This window comes from Larus michahellis, chromosome 2, assembly GCF_964199755.1.
Source record: "Larus michahellis chromosome 2, bLarMic1.1, whole genome shotgun sequence".
Lineage (NCBI taxonomy): Eukaryota > Metazoa > Chordata > Aves > Charadriiformes > Laridae > Larus > Larus michahellis.
The window spans coordinates 63,345,896-63,373,557 of NC_133897.1; the positions used below are offsets into that span (position 1 = coordinate 63,345,896).

A 27,662-nucleotide genomic window follows, 5' to 3' on the forward strand; every position below is an offset into this window, starting at 1 on the left:
TCCATTAACTGTTTTGCAAAACTGACTGAGTAGATGGGAAGCAAAGAATCATGGAACAGCTGGAGTTGGAAGGCACCTCAAAGATCACCCAGTTCCAAACCCCCTGCCATGGGCAGGGATGCCTTCCACTAGACCAGGTTGCTCAAAGTCCCATCCAGCCTGGCCTTGAACACCTCCAGAGATGGGGCATCAAGAAGAATGTTTGAAACTCAGAAATTTTTGTCCCAGTTCAGGTGGAAGTCCCACAAATTACTTGTGGCAACAGAAAGAGCAGGCAGCTAGTGAACAGATCTTCCTGTCTAGACTTAATCAAAGACTTTGATATCAGTTATCTGACAAACCTCCTCCTTGGTTCCTGGAAAGTAAATTAATTTTGTTTACAATTACACGTGGCATGATGAAAGCCATGCAGAAAAATTAAAGCAGCAGAAAAATTTGAACAAAACCTCCTAGTGTTTCAGAGTTAGAAAAGCTAAGGAAGCTAATTTTCTCCTGGCAAGAACAAGATACTTGCAAACATCAAAAGTGGGTTTGTATTTTTAATATTTATTTACAAAATATTGGAAATTCATAACATCTGTACAGCTCGCACATATCAATGGTACAAAATTGCTGTGGCATCAATACTGAATTAGAAAAGTTTTATTTTAAGATTACTGAAAAGCACACCTTATCCAGTATTTTCTCCATCCAAGTAAATATACATATCAAATTTAAAAATATAATTATTATATTTTCTTTGTGTTTCAAGACACACGGGATCACAAAAACATCCATCTTCTTTAGATCCAGGGTAGAATTCTCATAGTGAGCATATTAATGCAACTACCAAGTATTGTTACTCTCAAATTAAGTGTTCTCTAGAGTGATTAAAAAAAGATTTAAAAATATGGGGAAACAGAAACAACTTCTACAGATTATTAGATGGGAGAAGGGAAACATGATAATGATCAGAATTCATGCAGGTCTGTCACTGCTGAAATAAAATATTTTTCCTTAAAGATCTTCAAGTTAAGACCTGAACAAAACTGGTAGATAATTCTACTAGTAACATTTCATGACTGCTGCCATACTGGGAAAATGATCACTTTTTAGTTTCTATAAAATACAATTTTTTCTAACACATTTATTGTTTTTCAGTCAAGATTCACATATCAGTATACAACGACCTGCCTCAACAAACAAATCAAAAGCAGGTTTTGGTACATTGCTAACAACATGATGTACTAAGCAGGTATTTTTCTTTTGTTTAATCTAGCATACATAATATTATTATACAGGAATCCTCATAGAAAAGAGGACATATTTGAGGTTTCTGCCATGGACAAAAACATAGTACAATTAAAATACAAAATATATATAGTACACATCAGATTAGTTAGTAGTGGCATTGGAGGTTTCTGGAGACTGAAGAAATTCATAGGGATCGTGAACCATGTCTTGCTGTTCTCCAACACTCAGATGAGAAGGGCTTCCTGTAGAATATGGAAAAAAAAATCAAAACCTTTAAAAGTACAGAAAAATAATGACAAAATACTTATGTCCATTAAACGGCATGATTATATTACATGTTCTTTTTGACTTTTAAAGCAAGACGGGCATTTAAATGATATTTGAAGAGGAGATTTTGAAAAAGAAGGTACAAGATTCTTCAGTAATTAGGTCCTTTTTGAAAAGCAGTCATTATTCTATTACTCTGAGTTGAAAAATTATACAAAATGTAACTGAGTATCATCCAACCAACACCTCCTAACTTTTTAGAAATGGCATCAAATTGTTAAGTGGTACGTTACCCTGTCATCCTGTCTTATCACTGAATTTTACAGTTTACAGTGGAAGGCTATTGTAGAATCCCACCTGTTAACTTGCTGCATACAACTACGCTGAAGTAGAATAACTATTATATACCGCTTAGTATTTCTAAGAGCATAAAATGTAACGGCATATAGGGATTTGCCAGTCAGTATCAATTTACTTCACAATTACTTCAATCGTGCCTAATAAAACAATAACTAAATACAATTAGTGTCCTTAACTCTACAGGTCAAAAGTATGTCTTCTTAGTTGCCTTTGGCACGCATATTTAAAAATTAAAACATGACCCTGTAGTCAACACACTGTTTCATCAGAGTAGTTTCATGCAAAGATTTATGTAAATTAAAACGTAAGTTTTAACCCGTTTCAATTAGAGCAGAAGTACTGCAGCTTCTGACACAGGTAACTTTACCAAGATGATGTTGGTCTCTTTCAGAGGTATTGGAGAGGGAACTCAAATTGGACGATGGCCGGGATCCCACTCTGTCAGCCTGAGCTTCATGAAGGTCCTGCAGCAGCTTAGTTGTTTCATCCAGATGTAAATGGTTATCGTCATGATCAAGCTCCTTCTTCACTTTCCCTAAGGGCCACCAGTTACCAACCAAAAACCATAATTAGCACATGCAGACTGACTCACAACTTACCAAAAAAATTCTAAAATAAATTATGACAAGTGTTGTCTATTACACAAAAGACCTCAACTTTGCATTTTCCTTTGCACTTCTAAAAGGCAACAGCAGCAGGTCTGTTTTCATTTTCAAGAAATGCGTGCTGAAATTAATTTGGCGATATTGGAGGATGAAGGAGAGCGCCATGGGAAATGGCTGGAACTGAACTGACTCTCAGTATTTAAATAGTCAAGAGAGCTTCATTTGTCTTCCTCATCTGCTAAACTCCAGACATGAAATAATGCATTTAGTTTGCAGCAAAGAGGAAGTCAGTAAAAAGATTACTTAAATATCTAACTTAAAATACCATTAAAATAGAACATGTAATTTATGGAGGTGAAGAAATCCCCATCACAGAAAGTTTTAAGAACAGTATCTTTCCAGCTACACTGATTTTATAGCAAGCCAAATAAAATTGTGGAATTGGAAAGAACTGGAAGTATGTGCCAACATACTCTGTCCTTTCACCTGAAGACTTAAAAAAATGTCCCTCAATTTTTAACAGGAAAATAAACTCCGTCCCTTCTCTTTGGGCTGTCTTCAATGCAGACCTTGCTAACTTTGCAAGAATTATTCTAAGAAACAATGCCATAAACTCTCTCTGGAAGCTAAGTAATCTAGAAGTATGATTATTCACAAAAAGATCAAAGAACAAAAATACATGCAGCTTGCAATGGAGCAAGAAATGCATAGTACAACTGATAGGTCTAAACATTATCTATAAAACAGATATTTATTCATTTTTTACTGAACTGCAATAACATTAGTGTGTGACAGCATCATCAGAGCTTATAATTGCTTTTCAAAGAATACTGCATCTATGGGACAAATTTGTAGAAGCCTTTTTTTTTTCTTTAAGCTTTCCATTACCTTGGTTATATTTTATAATAGCTTGGCATCTTTCACATTCTGAATTAAAGATATCTTGAACTATAAGCAGTATTTTTTTGTGTTGTGATAACATTTTTGAAGACATTTGACCAGCTCAGAAGCGTGCAGAAATGGGAACATTAATTTTTATACTATTTAAAGGATACCTATCAAAGATGTGTACCTGAAACGACATCCCAATACTTTTATACAACTGCCTTATTTGAAGCTAAAGGCTTTCTAACACCTGAAGTTTCTTCTGATTTTTGCTTTGGGACATTCCAAGGGGTGATATGATTGAACATCACATCCTTCCTTCCTTCCCCAGTTTTTTCAAAAGACAGCATATGAAGCAATAACATTTCTGAGCTAAAGCTCCACGCTGTTCATGAACACATAAACACCAAGCAAAGCTATAAAAATTGTGAGGTACAAATACTTTGGTTTCTTCATTGGTGCAGGAACTGTTAGCTTGGCTAGCACATGGATGTCTCAAAGGAAAAACAGACCAAGGTTTCATTTATCTTGTACCAGTCCTAGACTTTTACCTACATCAAATGTAGGCTTATTACTACTTTTTGAACACTTTTTTATTCTTAGCAAATCCAGCTGTTATTTTGTCTAAATGGTACAACTAAACCATAATTGATTGCTTATATATTTAATTACCTACCTAATGAACTTAACATAGAAATATCGAGAGATACATCTGAATATGGTTTCATAGAGAGAAAGTCCAAGTCAGAAGCGTTACTGTCTCCAGCAGATTCTCCAACCTATTAAAATACAAGAAACAGAAAGACTAGCAATAGTGACAAGCTGTGTCATAATGAGTTTTTAATGTTTAAGGTAAACACGTGAGTCCATATTCTCGAAGGAGTGCACCACAACACTTGAAACTGGAGCATCCATACCATCTTGGCTGACCTGCAACTCACAGGCAGCTCAAACATGGCTCCAGGACAGACCAGGCATTATGAATGGCAAGGGATCTGCAGGGTAGTCTAAATATCATTCATCTCATCTTCCAGGACTCTTGAAACCAACATTACCAAATCCTCTGGGACTTGATTACATGCTCAACTCATCCCTGTCCCATGGCAGAAGCCTGGTGAGGGGAAGCATTATCAGTATCCCCCATTGTGAACCACTACCAGATCCCCTTTTCCCCTCACCATCTCAATGCAACACTGGATTTATTGACATTTTTTAGTATGTGATTAATACAACCAGTAAAGTGGGCCTCCCTCTACACAGTATCAGCTGGAGCTGGTCTCTCAAGTATCTTTTCTATACACTTGGATAACCTAAGACAGCCTGAACTACAACAATTTCATTTTTTCATACCTGTTGCAATACTGCTATGTAAAGGCAAAAAGTAAGAGATCAAAGTAAAAGTCATAAAGCTGCAAAATACATTCTAACATAATTCTCTGAGGTTGTCTATTCCAGCAGCAGGAATAAGACATGCAGGTAAATACACAACCAGGTATTATCTTTTTAGAAAGATGAAAAAGAAACTTAGCACTTTCATGAATTAACTTAACAAGTCACCTTCTAGAGAAATACAAACCTTTCCACAAAACATAAGAAATATTTACAAAACTATAAATTTTATTAATTGCTATAATGTAATCCATATAATTTTATGTGAATTGCCAAGGAACACAGTGCATATCTTCTGTTGTCACAAATAATTTACAAGATTAAACCTTTACCACTTAAAGAAAGATTTGATTAGTGGCTGTGAAAGCATTAAGATATGCGTTATTTAGCCCTACATTCTACGAGACATTTTCAATGTCAGCTATAAAACTGATAAATACTACTGGTTTTTTTCCACTTTTACAGCAGGTTAAACCTCAAATATTCATCAGCAGTATTCATCTAGTATATTTCAGATTCCTAAGTGGTTTTTCTGCCTCTGAGATTTAGTTACGCATGCTGAATTAAACTAGAGAGTACAGAACAACAGGACAAACAAAGCCACTAAAAAAGCCCTGAGTGTGAGAGAATCGATGTTAAGTACTGAAAGCTTATGCTAGATACTGTGATTTTAATCTCCTGCATCAGAGCATGCATGTCCTTGCACTGAAACACAATTAATTTTTCAATACACATTTTTTGTGTGCGTTGGGTTTTTTTGTTTGTTTGTTTGTTTTCGTTTTTACACACAAACCATTTTACCATAATCTGTTTGGAAGAATCCGGACAGGTATTATGCAACTTCTGTTCTTCTTTTATGAGAACTGGCAGAACCTAAAGAATCAAATCATATTTTAGATCTTATCATTTCACAGCTTATACTTATGTTTCCTCAGAATACCCTTAGTTTGTGTAATTTACTGGTTTACCATGTTCAGATCCTAGGCTACCACAGAACACTATCATGTTTTGTGATGTTTGCATAGATCCTTTGCAAAAAAATAAAGTGCAGCTCTTCTCTAATGAGTGACCATATACATTCTCATAAACAATTTAGAACTAAACAGGACAGCCTCTTAGAACAGCCTCTTTAGGACTAACCTACCAGCCTTTTCTTTATCATATACTCCACTTATCAAGCTTTTCTGTATTATTATACAAAATAGATGCACACTGAACAAAATTAGGAACATGAATGTTGGAAGACCAGAGACGATCACTTTATCTCCTTTAAATGCCAAGACACTTCTTCCAGTAACAAAACCCCAACAGACTGGGTATCAGCATAACTTACTTTAACTTCATCCAGTGGTTTTACTGGGATGTTTCGCCTCTGGAAAGAGAGAATAGCAAAAATTACTTTAATCAACATAGGAGAAAGACCTCTCTCCTGTACAATTTCAAGCATATTCAAACTTCACATACAAAATGAGTATAGAGACAGCTAACTTTTTCACGTATCTGTAATGCGATTACAATGTAACAGTTACTTTTTTGAAATATTTTAATATTATGCATTTTAGCTAATCTTTCGAGTCCCCTTACACTATTTCTGCTGCCCATTAACTTTATATTCAAGTAGTATATCCTGGTCATTACTTCAGTAACTTCTGATGCCAAATCACTTAAGGCTGCCCTTTCAGAGATACTCATTCTCACTCAAATGTAGCAGTACAAAGTACTCACACATAAAGCACCATGGCACATCACCACTGAAACACATTTAACTACAGAAAATCTGTACATATCCACGTATGTCACAACTGAACAGCATTTCTAAGAGTAAATAGCAATTGGGCATTTGAAAGGCATTCAGAAATTCCCATTTGGAACTATATTCATAGAACAAGGTGGCAAAAAGGGAAAGGCACAGGTTTTATTATAAAGCTAAGTTCAATGTGTTGTATACACATATTTCTAGATGTAGAAGAATACTCAAAATATTGTTTTTGAACTTTCAATTTTTTTTGAACTAAGCCTTTATATTTCTTCCCATTTCATATACAATCTTTTTCCAATAGGGACTGAAAAAAATACTGAAAATCATGAAATTCTGAAGGATCCTCTGTATTTTTGATTCTATTGTCTCCTTTTTCCCAAACATCACCCACACCATTCTACTTCTAAGTCTGCAGAGATTTAGCATAATATCATTTCCACCAAGTCAGGAAGCCTGAATACCTTTGATCCTCCACCCTGCCTCTCTTTCTTTATTCTTGAATCATTCAGAATGTCATAAATTTAAACAGTAGATAATTATTTCAAACTAAGAGTGGTTTTCAGAGTGAAGATAACACGAAACAAGACTCTGCAGTTTCTGGTAGCCTATTTTATCTTGGGAATGCAAACAATCCTACTAGAATTATACACACTTCTGAGAAAAATCTCTTCTCCAGTCCTAATATGAATCTCCTAGGTAAAGTGTTTTTGGAAATCAGATACAAGTTTTTTCTTCGTCATAGAATCGTCCAGGTTGGAATGGACCTTTAAGATCATCAAGTCCAACCAGCAACCTAACTCTGACAAAAACCATCACTGTCATGTCCCTAAGCACCACATCTACCCATCTTTTAAATACCTCCAGGAATGGGGATTCCATCACTTCCCTGGGCAGTCTGTTCCAACGCTTAATAACACTTTCAGTGTAAAAAATTTTCCTAATATCCAGTCTAAACCTTCCCTGGAGTAACTTGAGGCCGTTTCCCCTTGTCCTATTGCCTGTTACCTGGGAGAAGAGACCGACCCCCACTTCTCGACAACCTCCTTTCAGGTAGTTGTAGAGAGCAATAAGGTCTCCCTTATTAGGAGGTCAACCTCCTTTTCTCCAGGCTAACCAACCCCAGTTCCCTCAGCTGCTCCTCATAAGACTTGTTCTCTAGACCCCTCACCAGCTTCGTGGCCCTTCTCTGGACACACTCCAGAACCTCCATGCCTTTCTTGTAGTGAGAGGCCCAAAACTGAACACAGTATTCGAGGTGCAGCCTTACTAGTGCCAAGTACAGAGGTACAATCACTTCCCTGCTCCTGCTGGCCACACTATTCCTGACAGAGGCCAGGATGCTGTTGGCCTTCTTGCCCACCTGGGCACACTGCTGGCTCATATTCAGCCGGCTGTCGACCAGCACCCCCAGGTCCATTTCTGCCGGGCAGCTTTCCAGCCACTCTTCCCCCAGCCTGTAACACTGCATGGGGTTGTTGTGACCCAAGTGCAGGACCCGGCACTCGGCCTTGTTGAACCTCATACCATTGGCCTCTGCCCATCGGTCCAGCCCGTAGAGCCATCCTACCCTCAAGCAGATCAACACTCCTGCTCAACTTGGTGCCATCTGCAAATTTACTGAGGGTGCACTTGATACCCGTGTCCAGGTCACTGATAAAGGTACTAAACAGAACCGGCCCCAGTACTGAGCCCTGGGGAATGCCACTTGTGACTGGCTGCCAACTGGATTTAACTCCGCCACTCTTTGTGACTTGACAGCCAGCCAGTTTTTTACCCAGTGAAGAGTATGCCCGTCCAAGCCACGGGCAGACAGTTTCTCCAGGAGAATGCTGTAGGAAACGGTGTCAAATTCTTTACTAAAGTCTAGCTAGAAAACTTCCACAGCCTTTGCCTCATCCACTAAGTGGGTCACCTTGTCATAGAAGGAGATCAGGTATGTCAAGCAGGACCTGCCTTTTATGAACCTGTGCTGATTGGGCCTGATCACCTGGCTCTGTCCTCCATGTGCCGTGTTAACGGCCCTCAAGATGATCTGCTCCACAACCTTCCCAGGCACCGAGGTCAGACTGACAGGCCTGTAGCTCCCCGAACCCTCCTTTCTTGTGGATGAGCAGGATACATACTACATGAATTTAAAAGTTAGCACTGTTGGGTAATATATACCTGTACAGCGATATTGATCTATTCTCCAACATAATTTCAATGTTCCAAACACTTAACCCTTCCACAAGAAATATATTTTGCATTTAAATTAAGAAAAACAAAACAACATTAAAAAAAGTATTACAATATAACTCAGAAGCAGATATGTAAGTCACGACACTGAGTCACAGGACTGCCCCAACACCATTCAAGGTGGCTGGTCCCTTCTCCCCCCTGCTGTGTTGTGCTCCCCGTCTGTCCCCCCTCCTCCCCGGCCTCTTCGTTTCTGCAGTCACATAGTGAACCACATGGGAGAATTGACCTAGATATAGAAAGACAAAGATTACTTCTCTGCTGATTAATTCAGTTTCTAATTTGGGTCACCGCATGGTTGCATGAATAGCTAAGCCTGCACTGCTTAAACTGACAGTGGAAAACAACGCATCTCACACAATGTTAAAAAACAGAAAGATGTCCTTTCTTGTTTTGATGAACGGTGACATTTCTGTGCATGAAGGACACACCTGCTTCAGCTGATAAATAGTTTTGGAATGATCTCCACTAGTGATCTGGTCCAGAAGATCATCTACTATTTTCTTGCTGTAATTTCCAGCGTCCTTCACAAATTCTTGTAAGCTAGTAGGAATGGAGACATAAGCATTATAGAAAATGTTTACTTTGATAAAAAAATATTTCAACTTGTAATATGGTTTTCCCCAACTACGCTGCATTACACCTACATTTTCTTTGTTCTTTTACTCTTTTATGCTTCTTCAGAAAAGCACTTCAGGCCTTCAAGACAGGTTTTTTGTTTTCTTTCTTCTTTTTTTTTAATGGAAGTAAACATATGTGCAAACTTGTTTTTCATATCTACCAGCAAATTTTTACTTGAACCATCATTGGTAGTGGGTTAAAAAAACAAACCAAAAAACACAACACAAAGAAAAGAAAAAAGCTTGTCATTATTTCTTTCCCTCCAAGATTGACAATTTAATGAAAAGTGGTATTTTCCTTTTCTAGTAGCTTTAACTGTTTTGAAACTCCTTGAAAAAATATCACTGTTTTAAAAATCACTGAAATCAATTACTTGCATATCTAAACCTACTTACTGCTGTGTTTAAAGCAAAATGCTAGATCTTTAGCAACCTATAATATCTTGTGGTCAAAGACCCTAATAACAAGATCCTTAAGAGCCTTGAAATAAAGAGGGTAACTTAAAAGTGCAAATAAAAAAAAAAAAAGAAAATACAACACCCACCTCCCCAAAACAAAACAAAAAAACAAATCACCAACCAGCATGAAAGCTAGCTTCAAGTTTTATAGCGAGTTATTTTTTAAAATAAGTTCTAGAAAAAAATATCAGGATTTGGAGGCTCCTAGTCAATGTTTATTCCAAATCACTTTTCATAAAATTGCTATAAGAAGTTAGTCCTCCTAATAAGGAAGTGCTTACCTTAAGGCACATTGTATCCCAGTTTCATCACCATATGCTGAGTACAGGAGTTCCATTTCATCTGATTTCAAATCATGAAATATAGAGTTGTTTTGCATGGAAGGTGCTGTACTAGCACTTGTAAGAAAGGTTACTAGACAGGTAGAAGAAAGAGATGACAAATGATGAACACAAGTGTAAAAGGTCACGAGGCGGGGGAGCAGGGCGAGGAAGCTTTTGTTTTCTGAAACAAATACAGAAAGTGTAGTGTGTTTTTTTTTTTTTCTCCAATCAAGACCAATAACTCAAGGACACTTCCACACTCTAGAATCAGTGCAACTATTTTAACCATATAAATAAGCGTACTTATACTACTGGAAAATAAAGAAATAAGTTAACTACCCCACTCCCATAAAAAAAGATTCACCCCCCCGTCACCTTTTATATTTCTGTTTTTTCTATGTGTCTACTTCACTGTTGTTTGCCAGTCAGCTTCTGAAGAGCAGATTAGAAACTACAAAAATGTCAATAATACTAGAAAAAAAATCCCCAGTTCATGAAATGCTTGTCATAGGATACAAAAATGCAAATAGCCAAAAGGTTTTTTTGGCAACTCTAAGTGCAGTTGCTTAGGAAAAATTATTTCCTCCAGAGAAATCGGAGTACCATTAGTGGAAAGCTTCTAGCGTGGCTACAACACTAAAGCAAAACTCCTAATTAAATTACGTTTAATAAGAAAAAAGTCAATTTCATTAAAACTGCATTCTGCTGTAAAAAAAATAATTATATATTATATAAATAACCAAATGAACTTTCATTTGGAGCCAGGTATACTCTGAAATTATTGTGTATCACGAAATTGCTCAAACACTTAATTAACACAAAGTTGAAACGTGTTATTTGGCATTTACCTTTATTTCTTCGTTCATCCTTAAAGCCCAGTGTAGTGAAGCCAGGTAATAATTTGCTTGACAGTGAACTCAGATCCACTGGATGAGTCTCTTCTTCTAACAATTTGATTAAAAAGAAGATAATAATTTTTAGAAAAGCATTTAATGTTTAAAATTTATTTATGGTGAATATTTAGATTTTGCTATTATAAAAAGCGGCGGTTACCATAAACACTAAGTGTTTTTTAATCTGTACATTTTTTTTAAAGGATAGGTAGTGTAATTCAGGTTTTCCATTTAAATTTCAAATACATGCTGTAAATATGTTCCCGTCTTTTATTCACAAGATCTATGGCTTGCTAAGTTATTTCAAAGTATGCAGCAGCATCTGAAATTGTTTTACCAGCTCATTCATAAACATTCAAGATCCAGATACTATGAAGTAATAAAAGCAATTTCTTATGTTGACTAAGTGGTAGTTTGTCTATAGAAACCCAGATACCACATGAAGAAACTTGTTAAGATGCTATAGCAATACTGCTTTCTTCTAAAGTTCTGAGAACCACTTAATTAAAATGACTCAAATAATTTGGAATTCATTTTAAACTGAAAAAAATCCCAACATCATTTAGGATACTTCCAGTTATTTTAAACCTCTCTCACTGTTACGGAATCAAATGGTAATTATGTAGAAAGGATAAGACAATATAAATAATGTACAAACAAAAACCCACAGAACGGATCGCAGAACTAAAGAAAAACAATTAAGCAAAACCTAATTAACTTAAAACCGAAATTTACCTAAGACTTTAAATTAGGAAATAAAAAAAAAAAAAGGTAAAAAATGACTCTGTATTTGCATCTGTGTATTGCACATTTACATAGGATTACAGCACTTCCATTCACCTTTTTTTGCCCATTAGATTTAACACTACAGGGTACTCAGGGCAAAAGCCTGTCGTCCAAGTTCTCTATAAATTTGTAGCAATGTGTAAGTGCTTATAATTAGTTATTTTTTTACCTTCTTGATGCTAGCATCAGTAAAACAGGGCACCTGAAGAGTGAAAATTTGAAACGCAAAGAGAAACATCTTGTATTGCAGATACTACATAGAGCTGCTGGGGAAAATGGTTTGGGGAATGTATTTTTTTTTTAAAAACCCTCATCTATACACATAGGATCTGTATGTACAGTTAAGACCTCAAAATCTGCTAGAACATTCAACATTAGAAACGTTTGCTTGAAAGATTATGGCATTTACCTTCTGCATCTGGATCAGACGAATTTACTACACTAAATAATAAAGTCCCGTCTCCGTTTTTTTTCAGATAACCGATCTGTAGATAGAACCACAAAGATACAGAAGTGATCATTTAAAACAGTCCGAACTCAAAGAAGGAGTTGCTTACTTAAACAGAAACATATAAAAAGCATTTTTATCTGTATTCAGATCCCGCACTCTGGTATTCCTGGGTCACAACTGTTTATCACTGCCTAGCAAATGCTTCAGAACAGAAGACTTAGGAGTAAAAGTTCATATGTCATATATACAACTCCTTATTCATCTTTCTAAATCAGATCTAAAGTTTACATCCAAGACAAAACCAATTCCTTTATAATTAGTATGGAGCCAGGCTTTCTGACTGCCAAGCCTAGAACACACTTTCTTTTTAGAAGCAGAACTGTAACTCCTATCCACAATCTACCTCGCTCTTCATTTTCAAATCTAGACTGAACTGCTTGTTTCCACATCTCACCCACAACTTTCTCTAATTAGAATTACTTTTATGAACACACGATCAAATTCTTAAAGAGGAAGAAGTGCTGTGACAGACCCATCAGAGCACATAGACACAACGCTAAAAAGACAGCCAGAGATGTGAAAGACAATAGAACACACTGGGGTCTATAAAGATAGAGCCAGAACTGATGCAACAAACTAAGCTGACGTCAGAAAATGACTACACATGAATCGTGCAAAAAAAGACTGTAACTTCTCAGTAAAGACGGAAAATGAAAACTATGCTCTCCCTAAAGAAATATTAGCAAATACTTCCAAGTAAATTGAACAATAAATCGCTCTCTTTTTTTTTTCCCCTCCCTCTTAAAAAGTTTAAAACTCTCTCCATACATAAGGCCAAAGCTAACGTAGGCATATAATAAAAACAGAGGTGACAAATGCTGGACAGGGAATGAACAGAACAACACCTTCAAGTGACGGCAAAAGTTAAGAATAGCTGAACCCTAAGAACAGGTGTCTGTGTTACCTACATTCAGTGGGATCTGCAGCAGGTTGTTGCAGTGATTTAGTCCTCAAACCAGGACAGTTGCCTAGCTGATTACTGACATAGACAACTAAGAGACACACACCTAGAACAACTCTTTCTTGAAGACTGCAAAACTGACTGCATCAACATGAAAGGCCTTTTCAGTAAAGCTAGCCATTATCAGAAGATTTTCCTTCTAACTCTTGTAACAGCACAAAAACCAAACACATGGAACAGTATCAGAATCACATTCAAGACGATCAAACCTGTGGTTAACACTGTCCAAAATTCCAACATGGACAAACTACTGCTATCTTTTCCCAGTCACTGAAGGGCGTCTCTGTTTTTATTCAAAGAAAGATGTGCTATACCTGAGAGCTACTATTTGTAGGTACAAAAGCAGAAGAGGTTCTGGACTTCTCACTGAAACCAGCAATTTAACACTTAAAAATTCCTGAATTCCTTGGCTTGCTAGTGGGAAAATGTCAATAACCCTTCAACCTATGCCAAAGATTTGGCTTTTTTTGGTTGTTTTTTTTTTTGGGGGGTGCAACAATAAGAAGAGTGTGATGCTATTTTAATCACTTTCAATGCAAGGGTTGCAATTAAGGAAGCCACATTCAAGACTGAGCAACATTTCGCTGTTTTCTGAAAGTGAATTTCTAAAAATGTTCAATGCATAATACAACTTGAGATCCATTTAGGACACCCTACAATAGGCTTCAGTGGGGACTAAATGATAGACAATAGTCATATTGGTATTCCACACAGAGCATATATCCTAGAAGTTAGTGTTTTAGAAACTGTAATACTATAGCCTGTTTCCTAAGATGAAACAAAGCATTCAATAGTCAGACACAAAACGGAATTGTGAACCCTGCCATGCAGTAGACCTTGCTGTTGGGTAGATATCGATTGATCCTATCCCGAGCTTCATCTGCTGCATGTTCCACTAGTGCCAGGACGTGTTCTTCAGCAGTGCTATCTGTCAGGCTGCACGCATTTCCCTCAGGTTCAAATATGCAACTAAGAAAGAGAAGAGGAGTAGCTGTAGACATTAAAAGCTAAAACAAACCAAAGGGCTGAATTCTGGGTTTGCTAAATAGATCAGTCCCACTCCTCTCCCACTGTCACTCTACTTCAGCATTTAAACGGAATGATAATCATATTATGAAACTGAAGTTTTGCAGCAGAGGCTGACAACTAGCAAACTACTTCAAAAATATAAGTGTTCTGTACCTTGATGAAAATAAAGGAAGTATTACAAAACAGATTGGGACTAAAACTGCATTAATACAAGGTGAATGCCGTATGAGTCCTTAGTCTCTCACATGCATGAATATGCTATCTTCACAAATTCGAACAAAAAGATGCAGGAAAACAAAATTACATGATGAGGGAATGGAGACTCTGTTAACTCTGAGGAAAAAAAAACCCAACAGCTACATTTACGAGGATTATGTCATTTAGTTGCTTGTAAAAGTAGGACACTGCTCCCAGTCTAACAGGGAGTCCTTGAATTCCTATGTTTGTTAATATTGGCAATTAGTATTCCTAATCAGTATCAATCACACCATTCCTTCTCATTGAAATTACAGAATTTAACATTTATCTTTCAGTAGATCGTTTTCATTAAAGCACCAAAACAATAAAAAATAACAATAAGCATACCAAAGATGGAACAGGACACATCTTGGCTATTATGTAAAATCAGAGAAAGGTAGTATTATAAAGGGAAGTGTGAAGATATCAGCAGGACATGGCAGTCTTCATTATATTATATATTTAAAATAAGCTTCGTACATCAAAATCTTTCAGGGTATTATATGGACATTAGACACCAGGGCCAAACACCTTAGGTAATGGGTAGAGCATCTCCTCACACCAAATCCATTTCTCTCTCCTGGGGTATCTTCTTCCATTTGCTTAGCTAAGAATTTCTCTCTGTATAGAGATTCAGATCCGATACACAAGAAAGTTTTGCTATTAAAGACAATAAAAAGATCACAGGATCATACTATTATGAGACAAATGTGTTATACGATTTTTGTTTCATTGAAAGCTTAAGAAATTGCGTACACAGCAGGAAACACCTTAACAACTGGCACTTTCTATCACAGTCTACAGAATACTTAATGGACAGGAATTTTGAGAGAGTGTTCAGAAGGTTGCAACATCCTGGACAAAATTTTCAGAAACTACTTAGATATTAGGATGTCCAAGTGATCCAGTCACTTTTAAACTACAGCATAGAGGTCTAAACTGCTTAAACACTTTGCAAACATTGACTTCAGCTCTTTCTCTGTTTTTAATCATGAAACGTGAAGGCAAAAATATCTGCTATTACGTTCGACTCTCCCCCCAAAGCTCTTACCGTATGTCAAAACGACTAATATCTATCCTACTGATGCCAAAATGCAAGTGTTTAAAAGGTCAAGTTAATTAGAAAAAAACAAATTAATTCCAACTACTAAAGGTACATAAACATTGAAAAGAACAGGAAATTTATACCACAACTAATCACAAGGAAACTTGTATCAGGATAAAATTAAAGGTCAGTCATTCTATCTGAGATGTATGTTAAGGTAGATATTAAAGACAAAGCAGTACTGTATTGCTTGGGAGCCTTAATTTCCTGCTCTGTTAGCTATGTGTATTTGAAGATGAGCACACAAAAAGTGTTAAAATACAAAGTTACTCCTGTAATGGAGTTTATGTAAGAATTATTCAGAAGAGCAAATCTATTATTCTGGGCACCATACACACAAAATCATCCTATCTTTAAAAAAAAAAAAAAAACCCAAACAAAAAACAAACTACTTCTCCCCAAATAAGTCTTGTTTACAGAAAGGCACTTTCAGTTAATTGTTAAGCACAGTAAAATTATGCTTTGATAATTCTCCACGATACAGCAATAAATATGTCTCTGTATGCTGACATTAGAATAGTTCCAGCAAAAAAAATTACTCAGTTTAAAATTATTTCTGAAGATACATGTTGCAGTCTCTTATTTCCACAAAACAACTATGTTAAAATAGTACTTCTTCCACCAGACATTAAGCAGAATTACAAAAATACTTGAAGTGTAACAAAAAATATGTGGCTGATTAGAATTCACTTTTTAAAAAAATGTTTGCTTTTAACAAAAAAATGAGAGCACGTGAACTTGAAATAACAAGTCACATTTCACATTTTTTTTTTAATTTGGATGTTTAAAAAAGAAGTCTGCAGAACATATCTACGTAATCAGAGTATTTAAGGCATAACCTGTAATGCTCTGTTACTGTTTTATTTTCCTAAAATTCCAGTTGATAAAATGCTCTACAATTTAAATTCAACATCTATGCTAGGATGTCCATGTAAGAACACTGAAGAACATAATTTGCTTGTAAATCACAGTTTCTGCTGAAATCATAAATTAGAAAAGAAAACCCTTTAATTTGACTAAAATTAGGCTTTAGCTATAAAAGCATGACTTTGTGACATGGTGGTGCGTATTCGCTGGAAGATAGCTATTGCACTAGCAATACATTTTACAAAGTAGCTTAATAAGATTTCATTGGGAAGATGTTATCATCTGCTGCAGAAATAAACTCCTGTACCTCTATATCCTGCCAGATAAGACTAAAGTTAAATAAAATCATTTACTGATCTGGGGCCACTTTGCCCTCCCAGAAAGATTTAGATTTTGATACAGTCAATCAATTTAGGGGACAAAAAAAAATAATTAATTTTTGTGACTATGTTAAAAATGAAAGAAACATTTCAAACCATCATGAGAAGACACTACTCATTATTTACTCTCTCTCTATATATATAAAGGATAAAAAACAATACATTAACTGCAAGCGTTTTATAGAATATGCAGTCATTCTTTGAATTGTTTGTTTCAAGTTGGGAATTGCTGGGTTATTAAACTAGTTCTATAAATAAACAAATACATAAAATTGCCCATTTATCTTATGGACCACAAGGAGGAAGGAGGTTTTTTCTTCAATTCTTTGCTGCTGTCTAATATTACAAAAGCTGTAACAAACCAGTAAGCATGCCCATTAAAACCTTTACCTAATAACTTCTTTATTTTGCTTTTTGGATTTCTTGGTAGTCTCTGCTTGTACAGGAACAACTTCAGGGACAGGTTCCTCAACTGCTGTGTCTTCATCACCCAAAAGAGCTGCCTGCTGAGAAAAATCCATGTCCTGCATAAACGACATGCTGCGCTTCAAAGCTAACAGCCGTTCCTAGAATCAGAAAGGACAGAGCGGCAGGGACTTAACCTTTCCCTCATAGCCAAGATGCTATGATAATGGGATGGGATGGGAATGGCCATGGCCTTATTTTGTTCTTAATGCCTCGTTTCCAATGGCGATGCAACATGATTTGGTCATGGTAGCATGGCATCAGAATTTCTGCAGCCCAACTATCAAGAGAGAAACAAACAAAAAAAAAACTGCATATGCAAAGACAACTGCCTATTTTACACAAAACTTACCATAACTGCAACACATGCACCCACACATACGCGCACACAGAGCAGCTGACCAAAATAACTTCATTTTACAAGCCAACAACTGTATACAAGTAAAAACATGTGTTTGCACGCATGCATTTGTGAAAAGCCTGAAACCTCCCCTACACCCACCACCCTCAAAACCTAAAAGCTTTCTTGTTAATGCAGAAATAAAACTTAAATAAGATCTGGTTTTCAAAGATTCAGCCAGAAGTAATGCTGTACAGTTGGGTTTTACATTCATGGATCTTAATTTCTTCCACTGAAGCCAGTGGAAGAAGCTCCTACAGACTTCAGTGGCACAGATCAGATTGAGAAATAAGGGTATGGTTATAACAAGAATGTTATCAAGTCCTTAAATATAGCACCACTAACAGGCACTGCTATTTTTAATCACAAATGGATGAAACAACATTTATCATTGTTATCAATTATGTTCCTTTTAAGTATGACCAAAAAAAAAAGATCACAAAGAGTTTCTGCTTTTTGTTTTTAATAGGTCTCTTACTTTGCTCATCATCTTAAAGCCTGTGTGCAGTATCTTCTTGGCTAGCTTGTAGTAAACAGTATCTGGTCTGTTGTAAGTCATTGCATTATCACACATCAGTTTAAAATCTGCCTGCAAAATACAAAACAAAAGAACTGTTAGAATTTCAAACTCCTTTGTTAAATGATTGGAGGATACATTCTGTCATAGCAGCTCTGAGAAGAACAAAATAATATTTTAGCAACAGACCAATGGAGTAAATGCAAGCCAAAAGATAACACAGAATTGCAAAGGTTTGAACCCCTTTTGCTTCTTCAAGATGCTCAGTTTTGTTTGGAATTGGCTATTTGGTTATAAAGAAAACCCCAATCTTTTCCCTGAATGCCAAATGTAACATTTCCTCCTTATGCAAATGCACCAAACAGAAGAAATGGAGAAATTAAGGAAGGCACCAAGGGAAGTACTTTTTAGTGCTTTCCCTGCCTTTAAAATCAGAATTGAATTGAGAAATACAAGGATATCAGAAAGATACAGTGTGTCTTATATATAATTTTAATTCTAGTAATTGGACCAATTCTTCAGTTGCTTACACTTTTAATAAAGAAAAGAAAACTTCAGAGCATAAGAAGCAGCATTCTAGATGCTCATCGCATGCAACAGAAGAACCAAACAGCCAAGTCTGATTTTGTGTTCTCCTTTGAATGGTTATCTGTCATACGTAATTTCAAGCAATTTTTACTAATGCAACACACTCCACTGTAAACAGAACCAAAAAAACCCATTGAAGATTGCGAGAAAAAAAAAAAAAGCAAAAGCTTTTTTAGGGTGCCTTTTTTCTAGTCACATGCTAGTGATCCACAGAGTAAAGCATAGAAAGCATTAGTAGAAGCTTTATGAAACATGGAATTAAAAAGACATTATATGCCTCTGAAAATTTCTGAAGTTAGCAAATCAATAACCAAGAATCATGCAGTAGTCTCTCCAGGCACTTCACAAATTGGATCCTAACAAATTAAACTGGCACCTTATTTGAGAATATATTTTTCTCTCGCAATAACTTTTCAGTATTTCAACGATTGTTAAAGCAATTAGGTTTCATTTATTCTGTAGACACAAACGGAAATGGTTTTTGTGCACGAGTCCACTATATTTGATGATGACTTGATTATGTGCAAAAGCGTATGCAAACAGAACGGTATGCTTTCTGAAAAGTTTACCCATTGAGTTTACAAACCAGGAAATAGATCCGCTGAGACAAAGATTTTTGAAGCTTACTATGGTGGTTGGACATATAAGCCTTTCTAAAGACTTTCTCTGGCACCCAGTATTTACAAAAATATACTTGCCCTACTGCAATCCTGACCAGACTCTGTAAAAACGAAAAACTGTTTTATTTCCTGTTTCCGTATAGGGATGTCAGAGCAGTGCTCTCCTAATCATTTAGTAATTATCACTAGTAGTCTAGACTAGTAGTCTGTGACTTCTATGGCATTTAAGCCATCTGCCTTCGCTTAACGAGACCATAACAAAACTAGAAATTGAGAAGGTGACATGGAGGAGCAAACTATGAGCTATGAAGCAGATAACGAAGCCCATGTGAGCTATACATCTAGCGATGGCCTTTGAAGCGCTGCAGAAAAGGACAGAGAAGAGTCGTTTGCTTGTCCAAATTTGAAGTAGACCCTTTTTTCAGCAGCAAAACTGATGAGTTTTCTGCAGCAATTTCCCCTCTTCTAAATGCAGCAAATGGTTCCTGTGGACTCTACTCTTCAACAGGTTATTTATTGGCTTTTGACTAGCCTCAGCTAGCTGTAATAGGTATATCAGAAATGAAAGATAACCCTTTGAGCAGGCCTTGTTTTAGAGATCAAAAACCTATAAACTTAATTTCTGTATTACACAGAATTACGAAGACATAAGCATAATTAGATACACTCATATATCTAGAAAGGGAGTCCAATCTCTTTGTAAGATGGACAGACTTCTAGCAACCATTTATTGCTGCTCAGAGTATCAGCAGAAACCACGTCCTTCAGAAAAAAAAAAAATCTGTCAGTCTAAACAATAGTGCATCACCTTTTTTTTTCGCATCACTTTTTTTTTCTTTTTCTTTTTTTTTTTATGTTGCTATCCTGCCAGTTTCATTACGGCAACCTTGCATGTAACTAAATAGAGCCACAGAGCTCCCATGCAAACTTCCTTTTTAAGTTGCTGAATAAGACAATTCAGCAAGCCAACAGAATTTAGAGACCTGATAGCATTCACAGAATCACAGAATGATCAGGGTTGGAAGGGACCTCTGAGATCATCTAGTCCAACCCCCCTGCCAGAGCAGGGTCACCTAGAGCAGGCTGCACAGTAATGTGTCCAGGCAGGTTTTGAATGTCTCCAGAGAGGGAGACTCCACCACCTCTCTGGGCAGCCCGTTCCAGTGCTCTGCCACCGTCAAAGTAAAGAAGTTCCTCCTCATGTTTACATGGAACTTCCTGTGTTCAAGTTTGTGCCTTTTGTCTCTTGTCCTCTCACTGGGCACCACTCAAAAGAGCCTGTACCCTCTCCAGCGGTTCCCCGTCCTTCTGCAACCGGGGAGCCCAGAACTGGACACACCACTCCAGATGCGGCCTCACCAGGGCAGAGTAGAGGGGGAGCATGACCTCCCGCCATCTGCTTGCCACGCTCTTCTGCATGCACCCCAGCATGCCATCCGCCTTCTTGGACACAAGGGCACATTGCTGCCTCACGGTCATCCTGTTGTCCACCTGGACTCCCACGTCTCTTTCCACACAGCTGCTCTCCAGCAGCTCAGCCCCTAACCTCTACTCGTACGTGGGCTTATCCCTCCCCAGGGCCAGCACCCTACACTTGCCCTTCTTCAATTTCAGAACGTTTCTCTCCACCCAGCTCTACAGCCTGTCCAGGTCAATTGCTGATGGTAATGCTATTATGAGTCCTTCTTTACTATTTCCTATAAATCTCTATACTTTTTTGAAAAATAAAGCATACACAACAAAACAGAATAATCTTTGTCAATGCACCTATAGGAAATATAGGTCATTCCCTGCTCACCTTGCTGGACTTTTCACAAGAAAAAATTAACCTTGAGAAGCAAGCCAATGCTCTCTGCCGTGTCTACCGTTATATCAACATCACTCTAGAAAATAATAATTCTGAAGGCAGCTAACAGAACTTCATGAATCAGTTAAACAAAACTCTCTTCCCTTCATGAGCTAACAATACCATGAAAAGATTTCTTTCTGCACTGTGTGTAAAACCACAATGCATCCAATAAAGTATTACAGCAGTAGCAATATCCAAAATAGCTAAGGCAAGTTGCTAATAAACTTGCCAAGTAAGTTTCTGCCAAAAGACCACGCCAAATAAAGTTATATGGAAAATAGGATAATTAAAAATAAAAAATACATAGTTGTTATTGAATCTTATACAAAATGCTTCAGTATATCCACATTTTTCTTGCAAACATGTCAAAATTGCCTTTTAATTAACCTAACCAGGTCTAGGAAAAAAAAAGGAGCTCCAGGTTCTTCAACCCCATAAGTCTTTGTGATAGTCTTACTCATGTTTATGTCTAGCAGCATGAATTCCATAGAATTTTAGAGCACGTTCTTGGTTTCCACAGTAATTTGTAGTAGAATCTGACAAATGTAGAGCTTCCACAGGGAAAAACCAAGGAAGAAACCCATTCTAAGACGCAGGATATAGGAAAGTACTCAGTTATGAAAAAACAGACATTAAAATAATTGTCAGAAATGCTTCTACAGTTAAATAAATCTTCCGTTTCTTACTAAACAGTTCTGAAATAACTAAATCTCTGTCAATTCACCTTGAATTCAGTGACTGATTTGTATTCATTTGCTGCAATTTTTTCCTTCATGGTACCAAAATCCATGGGGTGCTTTATTATCATGGAATATCCAGGAGCAATGGCATCCGTGACTGGAAAAGCAAAAAACCCGTGAGGATCTTTCCTAAAAATAAAAACAATACATTTACATTTATATCAGCAAACAAAATTATCATTGTTTTTATACCACATTAATGGTATAAAACCAATAGTACTGCTTAAAAAGAAAAAACACTACAAGTACTCTCATAAAACAGAAGCATATTTGAAAATTTTCCTGATACAGGAAAGAATTTTGATTACACATATGTAGACTTTTTGAAAGATATTCAGATAGTTCTTGAATTACTTAATTATTTCTTGTATGCTTTCTGTGTCTCCATTTATGCTCCAAATGGATCTTTTGGCTTCACTGAGTAATAACCTCTTCAGTTCTTCTTGTTCATGAGGTCCTCTAAAAATAACTACAGTGTTTAATATTTTTGAATTCGTTCCAAATTCAGCTTATTGCTATGTAATAAAAAAGGAAAATCAAGTATTTTGTTTGTTGTGTTGGGTTTTTTGGTTTTTTTAAACTCGAGGTACAGGGTTAACATTTTATGGAAAAGAATAAAATAAAATGCCCGTACAAATTAAGAGTTTTATCAAGTAACCAGATATAAACTTGCTTTGATATCTGACACAGGACACAGACTAAAAGAAAATTTCATGAGAAAAATTTAATCTTTTAAATTATTAATTTTCCTAACTGTTTTTTAATTCCTAAGCTAAGCCATTAATATTTAATAAATTCATAATGGCAACATAGCCCCTGTCCAAAAAACTTCCCCACCAAAAGCTAGGACTGCACAGTTGGTAATGATTTTCCTCAACTAATCTTTAAAACGGGTCTGAGATGGTTGCAAGCATTATCAAACATATTGCAGTCATTCTTTAGGCACATTTTCAAACAGAAAACCAGGAAAAGAAGTTGTAAAGTAACACGTATAAATATGCATTAGACACTGTCGACCCAGATGTAGATACAATATGCTTAATACCTTTGAAGCTGGCGAAGGAAGTGTTCTAGTAATTGCTGAATTGGTGTGCTCTCATTTTCAGCTGCAGTTTGAGACAGAAACATGGGAAAGTGCAATGAAACAGAATACAGGTATATTTATTTAATATAAATACTAAAGAGAAAATCTTAACTACAAGTACAGCTTGTATCGATCTGAAGGTCAATCAGACATGGATTTCAAAGCAGAACATCAGATTTCTAAGCATACAGTAACTATTTCTTCTCCTTTACTCCATACTGAATTTTAATCACATTAAAAACTAGTAGACATTAATTCAGATGTGATGCTAAGTCTAGTAGCTTTAAGAAAATGTATTAATAAGGTGAAAGTAAGCTGTTTTGATTTTTACAGGAAAAGAAAAGTGAAACTTGGTTGCTCAAATACTGCAGTTAAGAAATCCACATTCAGAAGGAGTATGCTGAAATCTAGAATTAATACTCCAGCTCCTCGTCATTATAATGGAGAGACATTTTCCTTCTTAACCAGAACAGGTAATATTATATGCTTTCGAATGACATTTTCCGAGCAGATGAAACTGGAAGCCTTGTCAATACAGATATCAGTTTTCAGCTTGTCAGTTTTTCAAGGGTCCAGAGACATAAAGCTTTGACCAGAAAATTTCAGTTTCCCCTACTAGGTCACCTTGACAATTGATGGACACCATTCCTCAATTTAATATGTAGTCATAATTAGAAAATTCCTCAATAAATTACTTGACCAGTCAACGGGCAGTGTTTCCATGACAAGACTCAAAATATTCCTGAAGACCCAACTTTTTGCTACTAAATTCCATTTTCAGAGATCATGACGTCTCTGAAAATTCTTGTAAGTAAAAGTTTCCACTGGATAATGTTGAGTTTTAAATATCAAGCAATGGCTACAGGTAGAGAATCATGGCAAAATCTGAAGGGATTAAACCTGCTGAAATTGCCACTCACAACTCATAAGTATTTAGGCTGGTGATGAGAATTAAAGAAGATCGGTAAATGAAAACTGGGGGGACTATGGTCTTTAGAGACACCCCATCACAACTTACTGCCATACTTCTGAGGAAAATAGAGACACTAAAACTAAAACCTCACATAGGTTATAAAAAAAGACCATAACAACAGTTAAGCAGTCTCCACAAGATTTTTTCCCTTGAACTGAGCAAAACTCAGTTTCAGATGTTCTGAGCGTTGCTCTGCAAATACTGAGAAAATGCTAAGGAGAAGGAATTAGGGGAACACTAGGCACTTTTATACTAGCTTTATTCTGCCAAGTAACAGGAGCCAGAGACAGATGTCCTTGGCAAGTTCAGTCACATGGAAACAAACCTACTAAAATCCAGAGGCATCAAAAGGAATATTGATTTTTCAGATAGCAGAAAGTGGGAAAAAATAAAGTCTCTAGATTTCAACAAATCCTCATGGAAATTTTACATTTTGGTACTTTGACAAAAGCTTTGCCCTGTGTGCTTTTAAAAACACTCAAGATGATTTAATTTTTCACATTGCTCACCTGGCTGAGTTCTGCATGCTCTGACAGGACGATCAGGAGGAGGTTCAACCTCCACCTTTTTCCCAGGATCAAAGTCATCAGTTTCTCCTTCAGTGTCACACTGTTCTTTCTCCCTTTTCCTCTTTTTCTCTTCCTAGCGTAGCAGGAGGATGACAGATTTTAGAAAAATGTACTTGGAATGTGCAATCCCACATACTAAAAGGTTAGAGACAGTGATTTTTCATTTGGAATACTCAATCTATATCTGAGTCATAATATGGTTTGAACAATAGTGCATACGTTCTCACTGTCACTTTTTAAATTTTCTTCTCCAATTAAAACTAATACTGCTCACTTTTGCTTCTTTGTATTTAAATATACTACTGTTCTACCATTAGTTACTGTACTTTTACTGAAAAGAATGTAAAACGCTGAAGCTATTTATACGTAAAATCGCATGATAATAAGCTACACCAGAGAGCGAATGAAGTTAATGTACTATTCAGTAAAGATCAGTCTGTAGTTCTGCTTTGATCAATATGGTTTTGTTCTTTGGTGCATTAAACAGGAATCAATAAAGTACACGGTAATTTAGGAAGCCTACAAAAGAACCGTAAGAAATGCTCTGTAACAGCGGTGGCAATTAGTGATCTCTTCCTGAGCTTCAAAGCAAAGGCATGCCTGAGTCATTCCTATAATCTTACAGTCACTATTCATGTTCCCACAGAAAAGCATACTTTCATTAACCTTATTTAGACTACAGTTTTGTTACTTATCTATCCAGTAGCTTCTTTTGCAATGCACTAATAACGAAGTTCTGGGAAAAAAAATCCAAACAACTTCCCCCCCCCCCCCCCCAGTTTACCAAAGGCAAAACAAATAATTTGAATTCATGCTGCAAGATCCCGTATTAAAGACAGTTGTATTAAAGACATTTCAATTCCCAACCACACTCTTAACCAAAACATTTGAAGATGTTTGTACAAGGAGAATTTTCAACTGTCTACCCTGTATTCAAGAGTTTCTGAATGATCCTGCAAGACATATCACTTTCAAGTAATACAAGCCTAACAAATAAATCAATTCAAAATGACAGATGTTAGCCATACACACATACAAAGTAGTACTGAAAAACTGTCATTTGAGAATAGTAAAACTACATGACAGAAGAGAATTAAAAAAGCAGTGAGGTCAGAGAATCATTAGTACACAAAAGAATATTAACAAAATCAAATTGTACAGGTAACTGTACCATCAACACTTTCTTGCTGATTTCAATCTAACTCCTAAATGTTCAGCAGACAACTGAGGTGACCACACATTTGCTACTAACAAAACCACAAAGCCTAGCATGCAGGTTATCCTAAACAAGAGCCAACAAGACTATTGCACCACAGTACTCTATAAATCAGATTTCAGAAAGTTGTTTTGAGTAGACAAATTGGTTTTAATGTCCAATAACTTGGCATATCTCAGGAACAGAAATGCAATCCAGATTAATCTGAAAAGCTGAAAATACCCGCCTCAAAGGGTAGCAAAACACACTTCTGACCTGTCTGAACTTAACATCCAACGTAAAAATTCATATCTATAGACAAAGCAAATGGACAAGCAAAACAAGCAGTTACAACAAACAAGCTTTTCCTTTGTTGAAAAAATCATCACCAGAATATCACTTTTAAATGGGAGAAATAAACCAACACACACACACACACATGGATTTCCTACATTTGTGAAGTGCTGTCTCTAAACAATAAGCTTCTTGCAACAGTGATTTATTATTTTTTTTTTAAAAATTGTTCCAGTACTGTGTGCCAGATCTGATAAGCAAGATCTTTTAGATCTGATAAGCAAGCATGGAATAGACTGGTATATCTGAATTCTAAAAGTCACAGGTTACCTTTCTCTTTCTTCTTTCCTCATCATCTAGATGTTTTTCTTTTTCCTTCTCTGACTTCTTTTTCTTTTTTTTCTTCTTTTCTTTATGTCGTTCTCGCTCATGATCCGATCTGTCGTCATAGTAACTAGAATCATGCCCCGACCCAGAAAGTTCAGTCACTTCACTTCCTCCAACTTTAAGCACCAGCTTTAAAGGTTTTTCCAACGGCTTATCCACATAATCTAGATTTAAAAAGTAAAATATTTCATAAGTGCACATGAAGGTGACAGCATAGAGCAATTACTGATGCTCCTTCTCGAAATACTGTTACAAGAAGTTTGCTGCAGTTTGAAAATATGTGCAATGTATTTGGAGGGAATAATAACAACATACTAACAAATCCAAGCTAAGAAAGTTGTTCAGCACATTTTACATCGTGATTTTCCGCAAACCTGGAACGCGTATGGAACGAACTCCTCAGCTTTCCCAGGAAACATCCAGAGATTGAAGTGAAACCAAGTGTCACTCAACCAATGCAGCAACCGGAATCCAGCAGTAACAACCCTCCGAGCCACGCAGACGCTTGGTCTCAAAACACCCCGCAACCACCGACCCCGCAACCACCGACCCCGCACGCCCTGCCCCTCCCGGGCCGCCTTCGCGCGGACGCGGCAACCTCCCACCTCCTCCAAGCCACCGCCCGCCCCCCCTCTCCCACTACCGCCGCCGCTCAGGAGCCCCGCAACCCGCCGCCTCCCTCCGTCCCTGCCCCACGCAGCCCCGCCCCTCCCGGGAAACGGGTCGGCGCCTGTCCCCGGGGCGCTCGCCCGCCCCCGGCAGCTCACACGTTCCGACAAGGGCCTCTCCCCTCCAGGCCCTCCGCTGCGACCCAGCCCACGAAGGGCCGCCGGGTCCCGCCAGCAGCTACGGGGGGGAAGGGGTACGGGGTCCCCACCCCGTACGAAGATGGACGCCCCCACTCTGTACCACCCCCGGTTCTTACCGCTGTACGCGGTGGCGGAGGCTGAGCGCCATTCCGCTTTCTCTGCCTTGTGTTTCTTGTGCTTCTTCCCCATGGCACAAGCCGGCCCCGCCAGCCGCAGTTTCGCCCCAGCGCCCGCCCCTCCCCCCCCCCCCCCGGAAGCGCTCTAGGCG

General features: G+C 37.2%; 1 protein-coding gene across 17 annotated transcripts; it reads right to left on the reverse strand.

The window, feature by feature from the left end:
• Window positions 1-526: 526 nt before the first annotated feature.
• On the reverse strand, window positions 527-27,653 carry BRD9 (bromodomain containing 9). Of its 17 annotated transcripts, none has more exons than XM_074575701.1 (18): window positions 27,511-27,653; window positions 26,529-26,749; window positions 24,650-24,782; window positions 23,129-23,189; window positions 22,068-22,212; window positions 18,248-18,358; window positions 17,295-17,410; window positions 15,084-15,212; window positions 14,123-14,255; window positions 12,224-12,299; window positions 10,984-11,079; window positions 10,094-10,226; window positions 9,165-9,276; window positions 6,073-6,111; window positions 5,541-5,612; window positions 4,027-4,129; window positions 2,228-2,395; window positions 527-1,475 (listed from the first exon to the last, which is right to left on the reverse strand). In XM_074575701.1, exons 1-18 carry the CDS (start codon window positions 27,581-27,583, stop codon window positions 1,375-1,377), a joined length of 2,022 nt encoding a protein of 673 aa, XP_074431802.1. In that variant the 5' UTR covers window positions 27,584-27,653; the 3' UTR covers window positions 527-1,374. The 17 variants fall into 17 exon arrangements, with proteins under 17 accessions (XP_074431802.1, XP_074431796.1, XP_074431795.1 ...); XM_074575695.1 differs by having other exon boundaries at window positions 10,094-10,316; window positions 17,295-17,407; window positions 27,511-27,640; XM_074575694.1 differs by having other exon boundaries at window positions 10,094-10,316; window positions 27,511-27,640.
• Between the last annotated feature and the right edge of the window lie 9 nt (window positions 27,654-27,662).